Source organism: Pseudophryne corroboree, chromosome 12 (assembly GCF_028390025.1).
Source record: "Pseudophryne corroboree isolate aPseCor3 chromosome 12, aPseCor3.hap2, whole genome shotgun sequence".
Classification (NCBI taxonomy): Eukaryota; Metazoa; Chordata; class Amphibia; order Anura; family Myobatrachidae; genus Pseudophryne; species Pseudophryne corroboree.
This window is the reverse complement of record NC_086455.1, coordinates 77,115,144-77,132,714: the sequence shown is the minus strand read 5'-3', so window position 1 is coordinate 77,132,714 and position 17,571 is coordinate 77,115,144. Positions and strand designations below refer to the sequence as shown.

Below are 17,571 nucleotides of genomic sequence, written 5' to 3'. Positions count from 1 at the left end.
GAGGGAGACACGGAGGAGAAGCCGGGACGCAGTGGAGGTGAGCGCCCTACGGCCCTTGGTACATCAGGGTGACTGCGCATCCCCCCCCCGTGTGTTCACGCTGAACTCCCGCAGCGCGCTGCTACGTGAAGACGGCCGGCCCGGCTGCGGCTCTCCCCCTGCCTGACGGGATCTGACTCACGGTGTCGGGTGAGCTTGACCGACCTGCCGCAACACTGAGACCCGCGGGGACAACACTGCACACAGCCCCGGGGCCCCAGCCGGCTGGTTGGGTGGAGCGGGAGCCCGCACGGCTGCAGGAGGGTTCGCATTGAGGCGCGAACGGCGGCCATCTTGGATGCGGAGGAGAGGGGAAACAGAGCGGCAGAAGCCCAGAGAGAGAGCCTGGGAGCCCCAGGAGGTGGCCGACGGTGTCACCTATAGGCAGTGAGGCCCCACCCTGTTTGCTGGGCTGACAGTGTTCAGCCATTGAAACAATAAAAACAAAAACAAACAAAAGGAGTACCACCCTTGTTCGATTGGGAACCGGAGATAGCGGGTGCCAACCCGAGAAGTAGGAGCCTCCTGGAGCGAAGGAAGCGCCCCCCCCTTGCGGTCAAGATCTGTGATACCGACAACCCGTAGCCGGTAGGCAACCCGGTGAGCCCCGGCCCTCTGCGAGTCCGCCCGCGGCTGTGAGTGGCTCGTGGGAGGGAACGGGTGAGAGGCGCAGACCGAAGCGTTTGATAATCATCCAAACCTAACCCTTTTGCTCTGGAGTCGCCTCATATAGCCGTTTGAACCCATCCCTGGTGGCTGGACAGCACCTAGAGATTCGCACTCGACCTCATCAAAAGTACTTCCTCGTTATAGAATAATAGATCCCCATAGAGGCCCCTGTGCATGATCTTGCCCCTACATAATCTGCGGCCTTTCCCTGGGGGTACTCGGGCTACTCGGAGCACGGGTCTACACATAGAAGAGGATGTCTAGTCGCTTAGCCTTGCCGGCCTTGCTCATGCCGGCCTTGCTCATGCTAATGTAAAACAAGCAGCTTCCTCTACCCATGCCAATATCTACGTGACATCTCGATGATCTTGGAGACAGCGGAGCCCCTGAATTATACAATCTCCATATTATACAATTTTTCTATTTAAGTGATCGGAACCGTCGACCCTTTTCTCCCAGGCATTAGTATGCCGGCTAGACGCAATAAGACATCAAAGCCCGCACAGCAGCTTTCTTTTTTCAAATCTTCTACAAGGATGTCGGGCTCTAAAACCACTGGTCCCTCCACGACAGATAAGATCCCGCAAACTCCCCCCTCCCAGGAGGTGCCACCTTCAACTCCCAAAGCTGCCACAAGCCTGGACAATGTCAAAGATTGTGACGCTTTAACTGTGGGCACGATGAAATTACTTCTGTCTCGCTTCAAGGAAGATGTGGCAGCGGAATTTCGCACCACATTATCGGCATGTCAACAATCCATAGATGACTTAGGTGGCCGCACTGACCATCTGGAAACCAAAATGGAGGAGGTCGTGGGATCCCACAACAACCTACTAGACGCCCATGACGCTTTGGAAGCAGAGGTCAAGCTTTTGCGGGACAAAGTCACAGATTTGGAGGACAGATCGCGTCGAAGCAATCTTAAACTACGTGGAGTCCCCGAGTCTGTGTCACATAGCAGTTTACACGACTATGCCGTGGCCCTATTTAAAGCTTTATTGCCCCAGTCCCCCTCGACAGACCTCATCATTGACCGGATACACCGACTGCCAAAGGCTAGAGCAGCACCAGGGGACGCGCCTAGAGATGTCCTTATGAAAATGCACTACTTCCACGTGAAGGAGGCCTTGCTAAAGGCATCCAGACCAACGTCAGACACATCTTCAACCCTTAAAGGCCTTCAACTGTTTGGTGATTTATCCGCAGCCACCCTATATAAACGGCGTTCCTTTAACTCTGTCACGACAGCTCTCAGAAAGGCGGATATTCCTTATCGTTGGGGTTTCCCCACCAAGCTGCTGATTCACCGAGATGGCTCCACGGTCTCTATTTCCACCGCTGATGAAGGAGTAAAGCTGCTCAAATCCTGGAACATTACGGAACCCTCTGTGGACTCCTCACCCCGTCGACTTCAGCAGGACTGGTCTTCGGTAAAGTGAGGAGACCTACACGAGTCAGGAAAGCTCCCAAATATGCTACCTTTCCACACCTTCCTGATGGCTCTTTAGCTATGATGACTGTATTGCTAGCTGTACCTATACCCCTTTCAGGGGAAACGTTACGACCCGGGAGAGACTTTGAAGGAAGAGGGAGTTCAGTCCGTGTTTCAGAAGTATTCTTAGATTTGTATACTGTATTCTACTGGCTGCCTAATTTGTTCTTTTCCCTTTCCTATAAGCAAGGTATTTGGAGCTTCCCTGAGAAGGGCGGTCCCCTACCAAAATTAATCTGTTGATATAACACAGGTAATTGATAAGGGGGGCGAGCCGTTGGAGAGTCTTTAAAGATGCCATTGATTTCATTGTTGGCTTCTATGCCATGATCTCAGGTTGGATTGTTTTTTGTTACACATTTTAAGTTCTGTATGTTCTATTTACTAACATAGGAACCTACATGCTCTAATAGAATCGAGATGTTCATGTGTTCTGCATATGATTACAGTATTAATGTTTGGCAATGGGTAGGTGCTATGCCACTAACCCCCCCTCTAGACCACACAGCCGCCTTATTATGGCGACTGGTTATGATCTCATGAGAGATCGATTCAGTTTTGTTTTTCTAATTTTTTTTCTGTCTTCATCCCTGTTCCCAGACATGTCCCCCTCCCCCTTTCAGGTATATCGGTTTAAACACGGAAATTGCTTTAGGGAAGTATCAGTCCCGGTAGTGATGGATTATGGTTAATATAGTCTCGATTAATGCCAAAGGGCTAAATTCTCCTCATAAACGAAGAGTAGCCCTGAACTTTTTTCATAAACTCAAGGCACAGGTGGTAGCAGTACAAGAAACCCACTTTCAGAGTCTAAACCCCCCATCCTTCACTAATTCATGCTATCCCCAATGTTATATGGCTAACGGACCCGCCAAGAAAGCTGGCGTGGCCCTTCTTATAGCACAACATTGCTCGTTTGTTCTGTCCAATAAATATGAGGACCCTGACGGGAGATATTTAATCATAGTGGGCAAATTAGAAAATGTGGAAACCACTTTGGTCTCGTGCTATGCTCCTAATGCCAAACAAATTCCGTTTCTTAGAACATTCTGTAGAACTCTTAGGGAACATACTAGAGGAGCCCTTTTGATTTTAGGTGACTTTAATATGGTACTGGACCCTACTGTTGACCGCTCCCGCCCGACCCGGACCCTCCGTAGCAATCCACCCCAGGAACCCACAGGCAAATTTGGTCAACTACTAGCTGAGTATGCACTGTATGACGTTTGGAGGGCTAAACATCCGACAGAACGGGACTATACTTTCTATTCTCACGTACATAGTTCATATTCACGAATAGACTTAGCACTAGCTGATAAATGGACTTTAGCGGCTATTAGCAAGATAGACATATTACCCATGTCCTGGTCGGATCACTCACCGCTTATGCTTGTTTGGGATACCAGTAAAAGGGTAGTCCCCCATGCCCCCTGGCGAATGGGCCAACATCTGCTGACCCACCCTGAGGCTATTCAGGCCATCCAGCACTCTCTGGATTTATATCTGTCCACTAACTCCCCCGGGGACACATCCGTCTTCACCCATTGGTGCTCTCTGAAAGCCGTGATTAGAGGTTCTGCAATTCAAAGTGCGGCTAGACTTAAACGGGATTATAGGAAGAGACAAGCCTCGGCCGAAAAAGAGGCCGCCCGGCTGGAAGCTGCACATAAAATTAGCCCCGATAATAAAGCCCTTTATAAACAACTTCTCAGTGCCCGCCACAAAGTAAACTCCTTTGCCCTAACCGAGGTCCACCGCAACCTGCAGCGGTTAAATCAAAAATATTATAGGCTGGGAAATAGGGCGGGTCGGTTACTGGAGCGTAAATTAAGGGGGCGTAGAGCCAAGGAACGTATACATGCGATCCATACATCTTCTGGAGTTAAAGTAACCGATCCGGTTGAGATAGCAAATGCGTTTGCTGATTATTACTCACGGCTGTACAACCTAAGAGATGACCCTAGTACCCCTCAACCCACCCCGGCAGACATTACCGGATTCTTGGAAGGGCTATCGCTCCCTAACATAGATTTACAAACTCGCGAATCCCTTAATAATCCCTGGTCACTAGACGAAGTCGAAGCAGTCATAGACTCCTGTCCAGTAAATAAAGCCCCTGGCCCGGATGGATATCCCTCCAGTTTCTACAAAACATTCAAATCTACCCTTGCCCCGCTCTTAAAGTCAGTCTATAATGAAGCCTCGAACTCCACTTGTTTTCCGAAAGAGATGTTAGAGGCTCAAATAGTCACCATCCCTAAGCCGGGAAAATCCCCTACGGTGGTTCAGAACTACCGCCCAATAGCATTGCTGAACTCCGACCTCAAAATGTTCGCTAAAATGGTCGCGAATAGGATCGCTCCTCTCCTGCCTGATTTAATTAATCCGGATCAGGTTGGTTTTGTTCTGGGCAGGCAAGCGTCAGATAACACTCGTAGGGTTATTAACCTGATTGACCGCTGCCAGGCCAGGAGTGAGCCTCTTTTGCTTCTATCTTTGGATGCAGAAAAAGCATTCGATAGGCTCCATTGGGATTATTTGAGGGTTACCCTAGGCCATTTTGGATTTGCGGGCAGGATACTAGATTCTATCTATGCCTTATACTCCTCCCCTTCGGCTTCGGTTTTCACCAATGGGTGCAGCTCCTCTATATTTAATATTACAAATGGGACCCGGCAGGGATGCCCATTATCACCCCTTATCTTTATATTAGCTGTGGAACCGCTGGCAGAACGAATCAGGGTGGCAGACTCCATTGTTGGTCCAGAGGTGGGAGGGACGCCACATAAAATAAGTCTTTTTGCAGATGATATACTGATATGTCTTAGGGAACCCGAAACGTCCCTACCCCATTTACACTCTCTTTTAAACTCCTATGCAGCGGTCTCCTATTACAAACTGAACACTACTAAGACTGAGGCCCTCCCCTTAAACATTTCTGACAGCACTCTGAGTCGTCTAAAGAATGATTATAAATATGCGTGGCAACTTAGATCACTTAAATATCTGGGGGTCCACCTATCCAGAGGGCGGGACTTAATGGGGTGCAACTATGACCCGCTTTATCGTGCATTTGAATTGTTAATTAAAGATTGGATGATGCAGGAGGTCTCCTGGGTCGGACGGGTAGCGGCGGCAAAGATGGTCCTTTTGCCAAAACTGATGTACCTCTTTCGTACTATCCCGAGGGTCTTCCCCAAAGAAGTCTGTAATAAATTTAATCGCCTATTGATCAAATATATATGGGGGGGCTTAAAGCCGAAAGTAGCTAAATCCACGTTGACAGCGCCAAAAGATGCCGGGGGAGTAGCATATCCAGACCTGGAAAGATACCATATCGCTTGTCTACTCACCCAAGTTAGGGATTGGTTCACGCAGGGCAATGTTAAACCGTGGGTTTCCCTGGAACAGGAAGCAGTATTCCCCTACACGCTATCAGACCTGTTATGGTTGCCCTTCAAATCAATCCCAGCCAGAGTTGCTGAGTGCCCAGCAGTTCACGCAACTTTACTGGCATGGAAGGAAGTATCAAAGTCTCTCCCCCCTGGGGCTCTTCCCTCCCCCGAGTTATCCCTCAATGCTATAGCCCTATTGATCCCAGATTTGCATTTACACCACTGGCGAACCCTGGGTCTTAACACTTTGAAAGACGTCCTCCGAGATGGAGCCTTAGTCCCCTTCTCCTTACTTCAAGATCAATTTCAGGTACCCAAACAAGACTTTCATAAATATTTACAATTGCGACATTGGCTTCAGAGTTGCTCTCCAAGTAGGGCCCCATATACTGAGCCCCCTAAAATACTGATGTCACTCCTCAAGCCTAGAGGCAATAGAGGAGGCATTTCTAGATGGTACCAACATATTGTAGCCGAATTTCACAATGGGGTGTTCCCTGCACAGACCAAATGGGAAAGAGACCTCCCAGCAGTATTTACGGAGGATACCTGGAAATATATCTTTAAATCTTGTTTTAGAATCTCTAAATGTGTAAACCATAGTGAAATGTATTATAAACTGGACCATAGAGTATATTTAACACCGGACCGTTTACACAAAATCTGGCCTGATGTCTCCGCTAGTTGCTGGAGAAACTGTGGGATGGTGGGCGATATTTTGCACGTTTTTTGGTTATGCCCGGTGATCCGGACTCTGTGGAGTGAAGTGTTCCTCTTCATTTCCCATATATTGGGAATAGCCCTTGTGCCCGACCCCCTCTTAGCACTCTTTCACTATTACGGGAAGGAGATGTCCAGCAGTGACAGATATATTTTAGGACATATCCTTATAGCTACTAAAGCCGCCATTGCTTCCAAATGGAAGTCTGCGGTTATCCCCAATATTTCATTGATAGAAAAAAGTGTCCATCAACATTATGTGTTTGAGATAGCAGAGGGCAACTGGGCTCCAAGAAGGTCCTCCATTAGTAAAAAATGGTTTAAATGGTCCCTTTATAAGGAAAATCTAGGCCAGAACAGAGCTCTAGCAGACACTCCAGACCTTGCTGTGCTTTGCTCCCCAATACACACTTGACATTGTCTTACTAAGTGATGCAATCCCCCTACCATTCACTATACTAACATTCCATTGTTGTACCATGATATCCCTGATACGTACCTTCCCAACCCCACATGTCTTTATTAGTTATGTTTTGTATGTATACCCCCCCCCCCTCCTCCTGTTTTTTCTTTTTACCCACCGATTTAATTGTATTTGTACATGTAATCTGTTTGAAAACTCAATAAAAATTTAATATTAAAAAAAAAAAGATGTCCAGTCATGGACTCATGCGAGAGACTAGAGTGATGGCCAGTTGGTGGGCAGACAGAGAATCCACTCTGTTTGGGAGCTCCAGGACACGTTTTACCTCTCTGCCCATGACCATTGGTCCTATCTACATATTAGACATTTTATGCATAGTGTGGGGAGACTGAAATTCTTCCGCAGATCCCTCAAAACATTTGGAGTGCATTCCACTATTTACAGATTTCTATTGGAGGGCTTTTCATTCCACAACCCTATTACTGTATATTAACATTTGGAATAAGGAACTGCATAGTCCTCTTGATGAAGAAGTATAGTCAAAGGTTTTTCAATTAACTCAAGCTTGCTCTCACAGGGTTTAATATGATTTACTGGCAGATGAGACGCTGGCTGTCCATTTACCAATGGCGTCATCCCGTCTGCCTCGCTTCGCTCATCACAAGTTCTATTCCCTCTCGGTTGGTGGCGTGGACCCACCAACTGAGTGGGTATACCGGGCGGCTGTCGGGATTACATCTGTCGGCATTTCAACGGCTATCGGGATTCTGGCATTGGTCTCCTGAACGCTAGGATCCCGACAGCCGGCATTTTAACTGCATCCCCTCTCACAGTATCGCTGTATTTCTCAATGTAATCTGTTCTCCAGATGGTGCATGCCCTTTGCCCTGTTACACAAATACTGATAAAACATATTTGCCTCCTGCTGTAGGTTTAATGAGGCCACAGACTCTGTCTAGCATATCCATTGGGAAAGCCAAAAGATGGCCTCCTTTTTGAAAAATGTCATAGCTTTATCAAAGAAGATTTTGGGGATTCTGAATCCCTAGTTTCTGATTATTGACATTCTTCAACATTCCAATCTCCATGTACAAAAAAAAATCCCTGCTAAACACACATAGTGGATCACAAACTTTCTTCGATCACGGCGCCCATCACTTTCTTTCACATCACGTCTAGGCCAGAATTTTTATTATTATTTTAGAAATTCAGAAACATTTCTTAAATTAAGTAAATTTTACCTGTTATGTTTGGAATCAGTTATGTGACGGTCAGGGTTGTGCTTCTCTTTGTCCACGTATTTTATAACTGGCAGCCACTAGCACTGGTTTTGCCTACCTCTTTGAATATAAATAATTTGGTTTAGACTTGGACCACCATCCTATGGCACCCCTGCAAGTGTCATGTGCACCTCAAGGAGCCACGGCACCCAGTTTGGGAACTACTGACTTAAACATTGATTTCTGCTAGATGGACATCCCCATTGCCTCCCTCAGTTAAAGATTAGTTCACTCATAATTAATTCTTTATGACAGTGGATGACATGATCGTGTCATCGTCCATTAGGTTTTTAGAGTTTTTGACCAACTGGTTTAGATGGTTTTATATTGGTCAGTTCCAGAAGTTTGTCTGGGATTGTCCCACCTGCATGACTTCCCTCCAACCATCGGTACAAGTTATTGTGATTATTTGTCCACCCCAACACGGGCCTCCACTTTTGCTCTTTCTTCCTTCCTTACCCTATACCTTGAAGTCCTCTCTACACCTACACTACCACTGTTATGATGCTTGCCTACAAATAATAGACAGACAGCCTACCTTTTGCAACCAATGTATGGTGATGTTATTTGTAATATGCCAAGCCTCTGTATAAGCCATTGATAAGTTGGAAGGTTGCATATACTGTCTTGTTTTTGCCCCTATCTAACACCTATGTCACCCATTTGAAAAATGAATTGCACCCTTAAACTTAATAATTGGTTGTACCACCTTTAGGAGCAATATTTGCAACCAATCGCTTCCGATAACTGGAGATCAGTCTTTCATGTCGCTATGGAGGAATTTTGGCGCAGTCTTCTTTGCAGAATTGCTTTAATCCAGCCACATTGGAGGGTATTTGAGCCCGGTTAAGTTCCTGCCAAAGCATCTCGATTGGATTCAAGTCAGGACTTTGACTAGGCCAGTCCAAAACCTTACTTTTGTTTCTTTCGAGACATACAGAGTGGACTTGCTCTTCTGCTTCAGATCATTGTCTTGCTGCATAATCCAATTGCGCTGGAGCTACAGATCATGGACTGATCACCACATTCTACCTCAGAATTTTCTAGTATAGAGCAAAATTCATGATTCTGTCCATTATGGCAAGTCGTTCTTCCTAAAGCAGCAAAGCATCCCCACACTATCACACAACCACCACTATGTTTGACAGATGAAATAATGTCATTACTGTGATATGCTGTATTAGCTTTACGTCAGATGTAACGAGACCTATGACTTCAACAAAGTTCAACTTTTTACATATCAGTCCTCAGAATATTAGCCCAAAAGGCTTGGGTGTCATCAATGTGTTTTTTGGAAAATGTGAGATGACCCTTTATGTTCCTAATGGTTAGCAGTGGTTTCTCCATGCAACTCTTCCATGGATACTATTTTTGCCCAGTCTTTGCTTATGCTGTAATCATGAATGCTGACGACAAATGAGGTGAGGCCTGCAGTTCTTTAGATGCTTATCTCCATCTGTTATTTTGTGATTTTCTGGATGAGTTGTCAGTGTGCTCTTGGAGGAACTTTGGTAGGCCAAACACTCCTGGCAAGATTCATCCCTGTTCCAAGTTACCTTTATTTGGAGATAATAGCTCTCACTGTGGTTCACTGGAGTCCCAGAGCCTTAGAAATGTCTTTTTAACCATTTCCACACTGATAAGTTTCACAAAATACAATTTGAACAGAACCACTACGCAAAATGTTAACCGGAGCAGTTAACTCCGATCTAGACTGATACAGATGTTTATCTTGACTTTAATAGGATTAACGGAGACTGGGCAGTTGGACTAAATCCCCTGCTGTATTGTTCTCTGTATTGTATTGCAGCTGAGAACAATAGATGAAGGGTTTATGTTAATAAACCATGTTGTGGCTAGGTGCAGCAAACTAGCCAAGATAACTGTGGACCCATCTGTATACTATATTTCAATAACGTTCTTTCTCATATCTTCTGGAATTTCTTTGGACCATGGCATACTGTGCTTGTTGAGACCTTTTTATCTAGATTCACATCGCTGGAAGAATGGAAAAATGCTCAATGCCATCGTCTGATCACTATCAGTATCAGATATTGCTACATCACCTGGTATTCTCAGGAGCCCCCCCCCCGCCCCATCCAAATACTAACCAGGCCCAGCACCACTTAGCTTCCCAGATCAGACGAGGTTGAGCATAACCATTCTAGAATGGCTGTAGCTACAGGGCATCTGTTGTGGGAGGGATAGACACTGTACGAAAACTCACAAATAAAAATAAGATGAAAATAAATGTACCAACATAAATGAGATGTGAATAAAATAAAAATTAATCTAAAACAAATAATAAAATTTTAAAAAATAAAATAAAAATGAAAATAAACGGATAAACAAGATCACCATACTCTGTGACCTAAGGGAAGGGTTATTTCATAAAAGGGTTATTGGAGAAAGATGGAGAGTGGGTTGTTTCCAGACATATATATTGAGTTGTGTTCCAGTTACAAAGCAGAGTCATACTGCTGTTATTGCCGTAGTCAGCTAAAATTCTGCAGTGTGCTGCCCCCTGCTGGTTACCTGTTTACAGCAATACACATTACAAGCAGTGTCTCATTCCCATAAATACTATACAGCAAAGACCTTTTAACTTGCTGAATTCCAACTTGGGAAAAACCTTGATGGGTCAGGGAAATAATGACGTGTTGTGATGTGTATGCATGTTTGTTGGTATTAATTTGGCAGCTACAAGAGACAAATTTTAAATATCCATATATCAACCTGGTGGGAGCGCCCCCCACTCCCTGTCCCCCCCCCCCCCCACTCCCTGTTCCCAGACATAGCACTCAGAGAGAGGCACATACATCTCACATGTATGGGCATGTCCTGTTTGGTTTGCAGGATAAAGACTTTTAAAAGATAAGAATACTAGATTGCTTTATGCACAATGACGGATATTGTATTGCCACAATAACTAAACAAGCGAAGATCCAGGGAGTTTATCAGTTGTTTAACCCCATCCTTTCAAATACAGTATGTTCTGAGGAATAATGTTCAGTTGTTAGCTCTGTATATAAATCCTTTTAAAAATGTCTATATGCTAAGTTTCATTTAGCGTAATTCCCAGGAAGACAGGTACAGCGCATACATTTTATGTATGTATACATATATTTTAGGATAATGTGAGGGAGGAAAAATGTGTAAGAGTTTTATTTATACAGTGATAACATTTAGCACCATTTAACACACTACTTTTTATCCATCTACAGATGTATGTAGTAGGATGGTCATGTATTGGGGTGTGAGTGAGATAGCAACAGCTTCATGATTCATTAAGTTTAAGGCAAACCTAATTTCAGTGCATAAATAACCTGCCTAGGGTCCTGTTATTACAATGGAAGCTGGACAGCTCCTGAAAAGGAGGGCATGGCCCAAATGTATTAAGGCTTTAAAAAGTAATAAGGTGGAGACAGACAAAGTTCCAGCCAATCAGCTTCCTAACTGCCATGTCACAGGCTGTGTTTGCAAAATTACAGGAGCAGTTCAGGGAGTCAGGGAGATTGCTATTATTTCAGGGAGTCTCCTGCAGAATGTGGGAGGGTAGGCAACTATGCCTACAGGTGATATAGCTTAGGACAGGACAAATATGACAGGTCTCCCACAGGTCACAATTATGTAATGAACGAAAAGACAACACTCTTGACTCTGCAGCAAAAAATATATCTAAAAAATGTTTTAGACTTTCAGTGCTGATTCCTGGATTTCTTTTTCCATTTTTTGAAAAGTTGAAGAAAACAAATATACATAACTTGATGCAGTATGTCTTATGCAAGTGTTGGGGAAGATGTACTAAGCCAGACAGTGATAAAGTAGACAGAAATAAATTACCACACCCGTCGGGGTGTCCCTTATCACATTTATTATTTAACCTTGCTATTGATCCTTTACTAGGTCTGTTGGAATCGGATGAGACTTTTAAGGGTATATCCGTAGGGTCTAAGGTAGTTAAATTAACAGTCTTTGCAGACAATGTACTTCTTTGCGTCTCTAACCCATCTGAATCCCTAACCCACATCTTTGACATACTGCAGCGCTTTGAGGATGTGTCGGGATTTGCAGTGAACTTGCAAAAGTCAGTGGCCCTTCCCGTTGGGAACTCAACTTGGTCAGCTTGGGTAATTGGCACTACTCCATTGAAATGGCCTAAAGATAGGTTCACATATTTGGGAGTCCAGATTCCTCGTCAGTTATCTAATTTGTATTCGTTCAGTTACATACCTATCATTGAACAGGTCTCAGATGAACTTGAGAGCTGGAAAAACCTTCCCTTATCATACCTAGGACGTATAAACTTAATTAAAATGATTTCATTTCTGAGACTAATGTATCTTATTCAGGCCCTTCCTTTGCTTATTACACTAAAGCATATACAATCTCTGAACAACCTTTTTAGACACTTTATCTGGCTTGGTAAAAGGTGTAAAATTAGTCTGATAAAGCTGCAGCAGGCAAAGGACAATGGAGGGGTTGGTTTTCCTGTCATACAACACTGTAATAAGGCCGCAATGTTTAGATATATTTCGGACTGGGTTTCCGGTAGCGATAATTATGCGAATACCACCCTGGAGGGAGAGTTGCTGGGGGAAGTGGGTAGTTTGACTTCTTTTTTACATCTCCACGACCATGAAGTTCCCATGCATAATCAGAATAATCCACTACTATGGCATACAAAAAGGACGTGGCACTGGGTCAGATATAAAGCGGGATTAAGTTCTCATAAATCATTATTACTTCCGCTTATAGGAAATCCTGACTTTCAAAACGGCCAGGCCACATATCCATTCAAGATATGGGAAGCAGGTGGTGTCCACAATTTAGGGTGCCTGGTTGATAGGCATTCAGGACGCGTGTTGTCATTCTCTGAAGCTGTTGAAAAACACAACACTTTGGTGGGGTTTCCCCTGGCCTTCCTGCAAGCCAAACATTATGTCACTTCGGTAGTACGGCTGTTTTCGGAAAAAGATGGGAGAACCCGGTAGATACACTTTTAACCGGACCTTCTATATTGAAAAAAGCCATTTCCCATTATTATCAACATTTCAGGGCTGTCTTAGACCAATCCATTTTGACTGGTGGGAGAGCACAGTGGTTGCCTAAATTTCCGAATTATGAAATTAAAGATTTACTTACTGCTCTTTTAAAGTCATGCAGAATGTTGCCCTCTTCTATGTACACAGAAATGTTTATAAACATTTTTCAAAGAACCTACTTATCTCTGCACAGGAGTTTCTTTATGGGATGTCCTACTACTCCTGCCTGCTACAGATGTGAGGAAACAAATGCAGATCTTTTTCATTGTTTTTGGTCATGTCCATTAGTACGGAGGTTCTGGCTACAAGTCAAGCGACAGTATATGCTGAATCCTCACTGATAAATTATGTTTCATTCACATCAGAATGGACATTTTTTGGCATGGTTCCGTCCTCAATGAGAGTTCGTAAGGGAGGCAGACATCTTCTTTTGGCAATTATTGCGGCAGCTCGTAAGACAATACTACAGGAATGGATATCTACATCTCCTCCGACATTCTCACTGTTCAAATGTAAACTTTTCTATCTCTTTAGGATGAATTGGATCGAGGTTAGCTTAGATAGGGAATCTAAAGTTGAAAAGTTTTTTTTACAATATGGGAGCTATATTGCTACTTTATCTATGGCCATGAGACAGCAAATCCATCTTAGTTTAAGAAATACTTCTTGATATTTGCTACAACTAATAGAAAATGATCCTCCTATTGAGACCAATATCATGCCTTATTAATTACAATATATATTAAGAAGCAGGGTGGGGTGCTCTGGGGGTGAGGGGGAGAGGATTTATGGGTGAGAGAGAGAATTTTTATTTTATGATTTGCTTTTTATTCTTTTCATTTTGAATTACTACTCAAGGTTACAGTTTGTGCGTCATAAAATATTATATCATCTAATGGAATGTAATACTGTCTGTCACACTTAATACTCCTGGTAACAAACGTTGCTTTGTAGTATTTGCTGAAAATTCAAATTGTCACATTGTATGTTCAATTATTCACCATATTATGTATATGAACCAATAGGCACTGTTAGCTACATATCTGCCATTTTTCTGTTGTATTGGCATATAAGAATGAGTCTACGTTCACATTGTTTTGCACAAACCATTTTATTGTATATCATGCAATGCCATAATAAAAAAAAACTTTTGAAAAAAAAAAAGAGAAGAAATAAATTACCAACCAAACAGATCCTAATGGTAATTTTGGCAGTTAGGAGCTGATTAGCTGGTACTTTCTTTCCCCACTTTATCACTCTCCAAGACTTACTACATCTCCCACTTCAATAGGTAATGAAAAACTGTACGTTTCCTGATGTTTTCCCAAAGAAGAATAGAAAATTAATCCACACTATGAAGGAGTCTTGGGTTATATACTTGCAATAGCTGTGGAAGAATCGTTAGCTGTTCAAAATAATGTAGTTATCTTCCTTTCCTTCAAACTATCAGAGTGTAACGAGAATATATAAGCATATGGACATCTACAAGCCTAGCAGACCAATGTGATGTGGATGACTGGCTGGTGTTGGCGTGGTGAGAAAGTGTGGATGACTGGCTGGTGTAGGCGTGGTGAGGAGGTGTGGATGACTGGCTGCTGTTGGCGTGGTGAGAAGGTGTGGATGACTGGCTGCTGTCGGTGTGGTGAGAAGGTGTGGATGACTGGCTGGTGTCGGTATGGTGAGAAGGTATGGATGACTGACTGGTATTGGCGTGGTGAGAAGGTGTGGATGACTGGCTGGCGCGAAGGTGTTGATGACTGTCTGGTGTCGGCATGGTGAGAAGATATGGATGACTTGTTGCTATCGGTGTGGATGATTGGCTGCTGTCGGCGAGATGAGAAGGTGTGGATGACTGGTTGCTGTTGGCAAGGTGAGAAGGTGTGGATGACTGGCTGCTGTCGGCAAGGTGAGAAGGTGTGGATGACTGGCTGCTGTCGGCGTGGTGAGAAGGTGTGGATGACTGGCTGCTGTCGGCGTGGTGAGAAGGTGTGGATGACTGGCTGGTGTCTGTATGGTGAGAAGGTGTGGATAACTGGCTGGTGTCGGCGTGGTGAGAAGGTGTGGATGACTGGCTGGCGCGAAGGTGTGGATGACTGGCTAGTGTCGGCATGGTGAAAAGGTATGGATGACTGGCTGGTGTCGGCGTGGTGAGAAGGTGTGGATGACTGGCTGGTGTCTGTATGGTGAGAAGATGTGGATAACTGGCTGGTGTCGGCGTGGTGAGAAGGTGTGTATGACTGGCTGGTGTCTGTAGGGTGAGAAGGTGTGGATGACGGGCTGGTATCAGCGTGGTGAGAAGGTGTGGATGACTGGCTGGGGTCTGTATGGTGAGAAGGTGTGGATGACTGGCTTGCTCAGTTTGGTGAGAAGGTGTGGATTAACAGATGCAAAACTTATTCCATCTGCAGAAGTGGGTTTGTCTCAACACTTCAAATAGCCTAATGCTAATCAGTCATGAGATCAGATGGTGAAGCCAGCACAAGGTTCATCTAGTGGCCTATTTGCGTGACAAGCCACCAGGTGCACACATGGACTAAAAGAAACAAGATGTATTAGGAAGTCGGGTCCCCCATAATTCTGGAAAGGTAGGAAGAAAGGATGTAGTAGGTATATATTCAATATATTTTAATACAACTAATTCAGGGAGAGATGTATCAAAACTTGGAGAGAGATAAAGTACTAACCGATCAGCATATAACTGTCATTTTTCTTGCACAGCCTGTAAAATGGCAGACTCTAATTGGTTGGCACTTTTTCTCTCTCCAAGATATAATGCATCTCCTCCTAAGTCCTGTACAATTCCTGATTGAGACGTCTACTCTTTAGTATGGGGACTTTTGTTACCATACTGTGGAAATGTTTGAAATTCTTATAAGGAAAGTCGAAATTACATTTTATGTGACTGTCTATATATTTGTAACGTTAAATGTAAGACCAATTTGATACTGTATTGTCTGTGAAATGTCTCATTTGTAGGCAGAGTTCTAAATACAGTTTGGTTTCTTCTTCCGTAGGGCAGATGGAGGATCAAACTGTATAGGACCAACCAGAAACTATCGCTCATGTAACGTGCAGGTAAGTACTTAGGATCAAGCACAACATTTAGGTATCCTGCGCTCTCCTAGTATGGGTAATGGTGGTGGCAGCAGAGTTGCAGATGAGGCTAAACCCGCAGCCTCACAAGTCAAGAACAGAAGGAAAAGGGTTATGCAACTGCGCCTGGGAATGTATCACTAACGATGTCTAATTCACTAGGTCTATGAACAACGTGACTGTATATCCCAAAATTAGAGAAGAAAATTTATTGCAATCTAATAATGTACCAGAAATATCTGAATAAACAAGAAAAGAATATAAATGAAATAAAATATAAAATACAATAAAGGAGAAAGAAAAAAACGTATTTTTCGTGAAGAAGCAAAACGCTGTTTTATAAAGTCCAAACTTGGTGCTGCGACGGAGCATGGCGTCCCACCTCCTCGTTTTGTACCGGAGTGATCAGCATACCGATCCCTTTGAGTCCTTTCCCCCCGTTCATCCACCAGGGGTACCCCGTTCACTGTATACGCCGCTGGAACCAAGGATCCCCTCTAAGTTGTTCTGCTTCAAACAGATTTTTTTTCCAAAACAGACTTATTTACTAAGTTGGAGCATTACCAGGCTGGGACTGTATCAAATGTTTACAACTGCATGCAGATATAGACAGTGATTTCATTCTTGGTACAAAACGAGGAGGTGGGACGCCACGCTCCGTTGCAGCACCAAGTTTGGACTTTATAAAACAGCGTTTTGCTTCTTCACGAAAAATACGTTTTTTTCTTTCTCCTTTATTGTATTTTGTATTTTATTTCATTTATATTCTTTTCTTGTTTATTCAGATATTTCTGGTACATTATTATTTATTATTTATTAACAGTTTCTTATATAGCGCAGCATATTCCGTTGCGCTTTACAATTAGAACAACAGTAATAGAACAAAACTGGGTAAAAACAGACAGACAGAGGTAGGAATTTATTAGATTGCAATACATTTTCTTCTCTAATTTTGGGATATACAGTCACGTTATTCATAGACCCAGTGAATTAGACATCGTTAGTGATACGTTCTCAGGCGCAGTTGCAAAACCCTTTTCCATAAGTACTTCGGATACTTTTGGTAATACATTATATTATAGTAGTCCCAAATCACAGGACCTCTCCCTAGCTGAAGTGGTCTGTGTTTTGCTTTGTTATTGCTACACTGCCCTTTTTAGTTCTGTCTTTGTGCTGTTATGTAAGCTCTATATAGTTTTCACTCTCCATTGAACTGTATACCGTTATGTGATTTCCGCCATTGTCCTCATTAAGGTTGAATAATACTGTACAAAAAATAATTCCATTATAGTGGAGCTGCCGCATGTAGTGGAAGCCGGCTTCAGATCAAACCATCCTATCATTTCGCTAGGAAACAGTGCTCCATAATTGTTCGGTCCCACACCATGGATTATATTATTATTATTATTATTAT

General features: G+C 43.6%; 1 protein-coding gene across 3 annotated transcripts in view; it reads left to right on the top strand.

Moving 5' to 3' along the window:
* The window catches only part of PAPLN (papilin, proteoglycan like sulfated glycoprotein), a 275,678-nt gene that overhangs the window by 111,978 nt on the left and 146,129 nt on the right, over positions 1-17,571 (top strand). For 2 of the 3 annotated variants that reach the window (XM_063947669.1, XM_063947668.1), the window contains exon 5: positions 16,079-16,139. In XM_063947669.1, the coding sequence (XP_063803739.1) occupies positions 16,079-16,139 (61 nt within the window). Of the gene's footprint in view, positions 1-15,492; positions 15,650-16,078; positions 16,140-17,571 lie in introns of those variants that run through there. The other variant, XM_063947670.1, reaches the window with a different exon arrangement.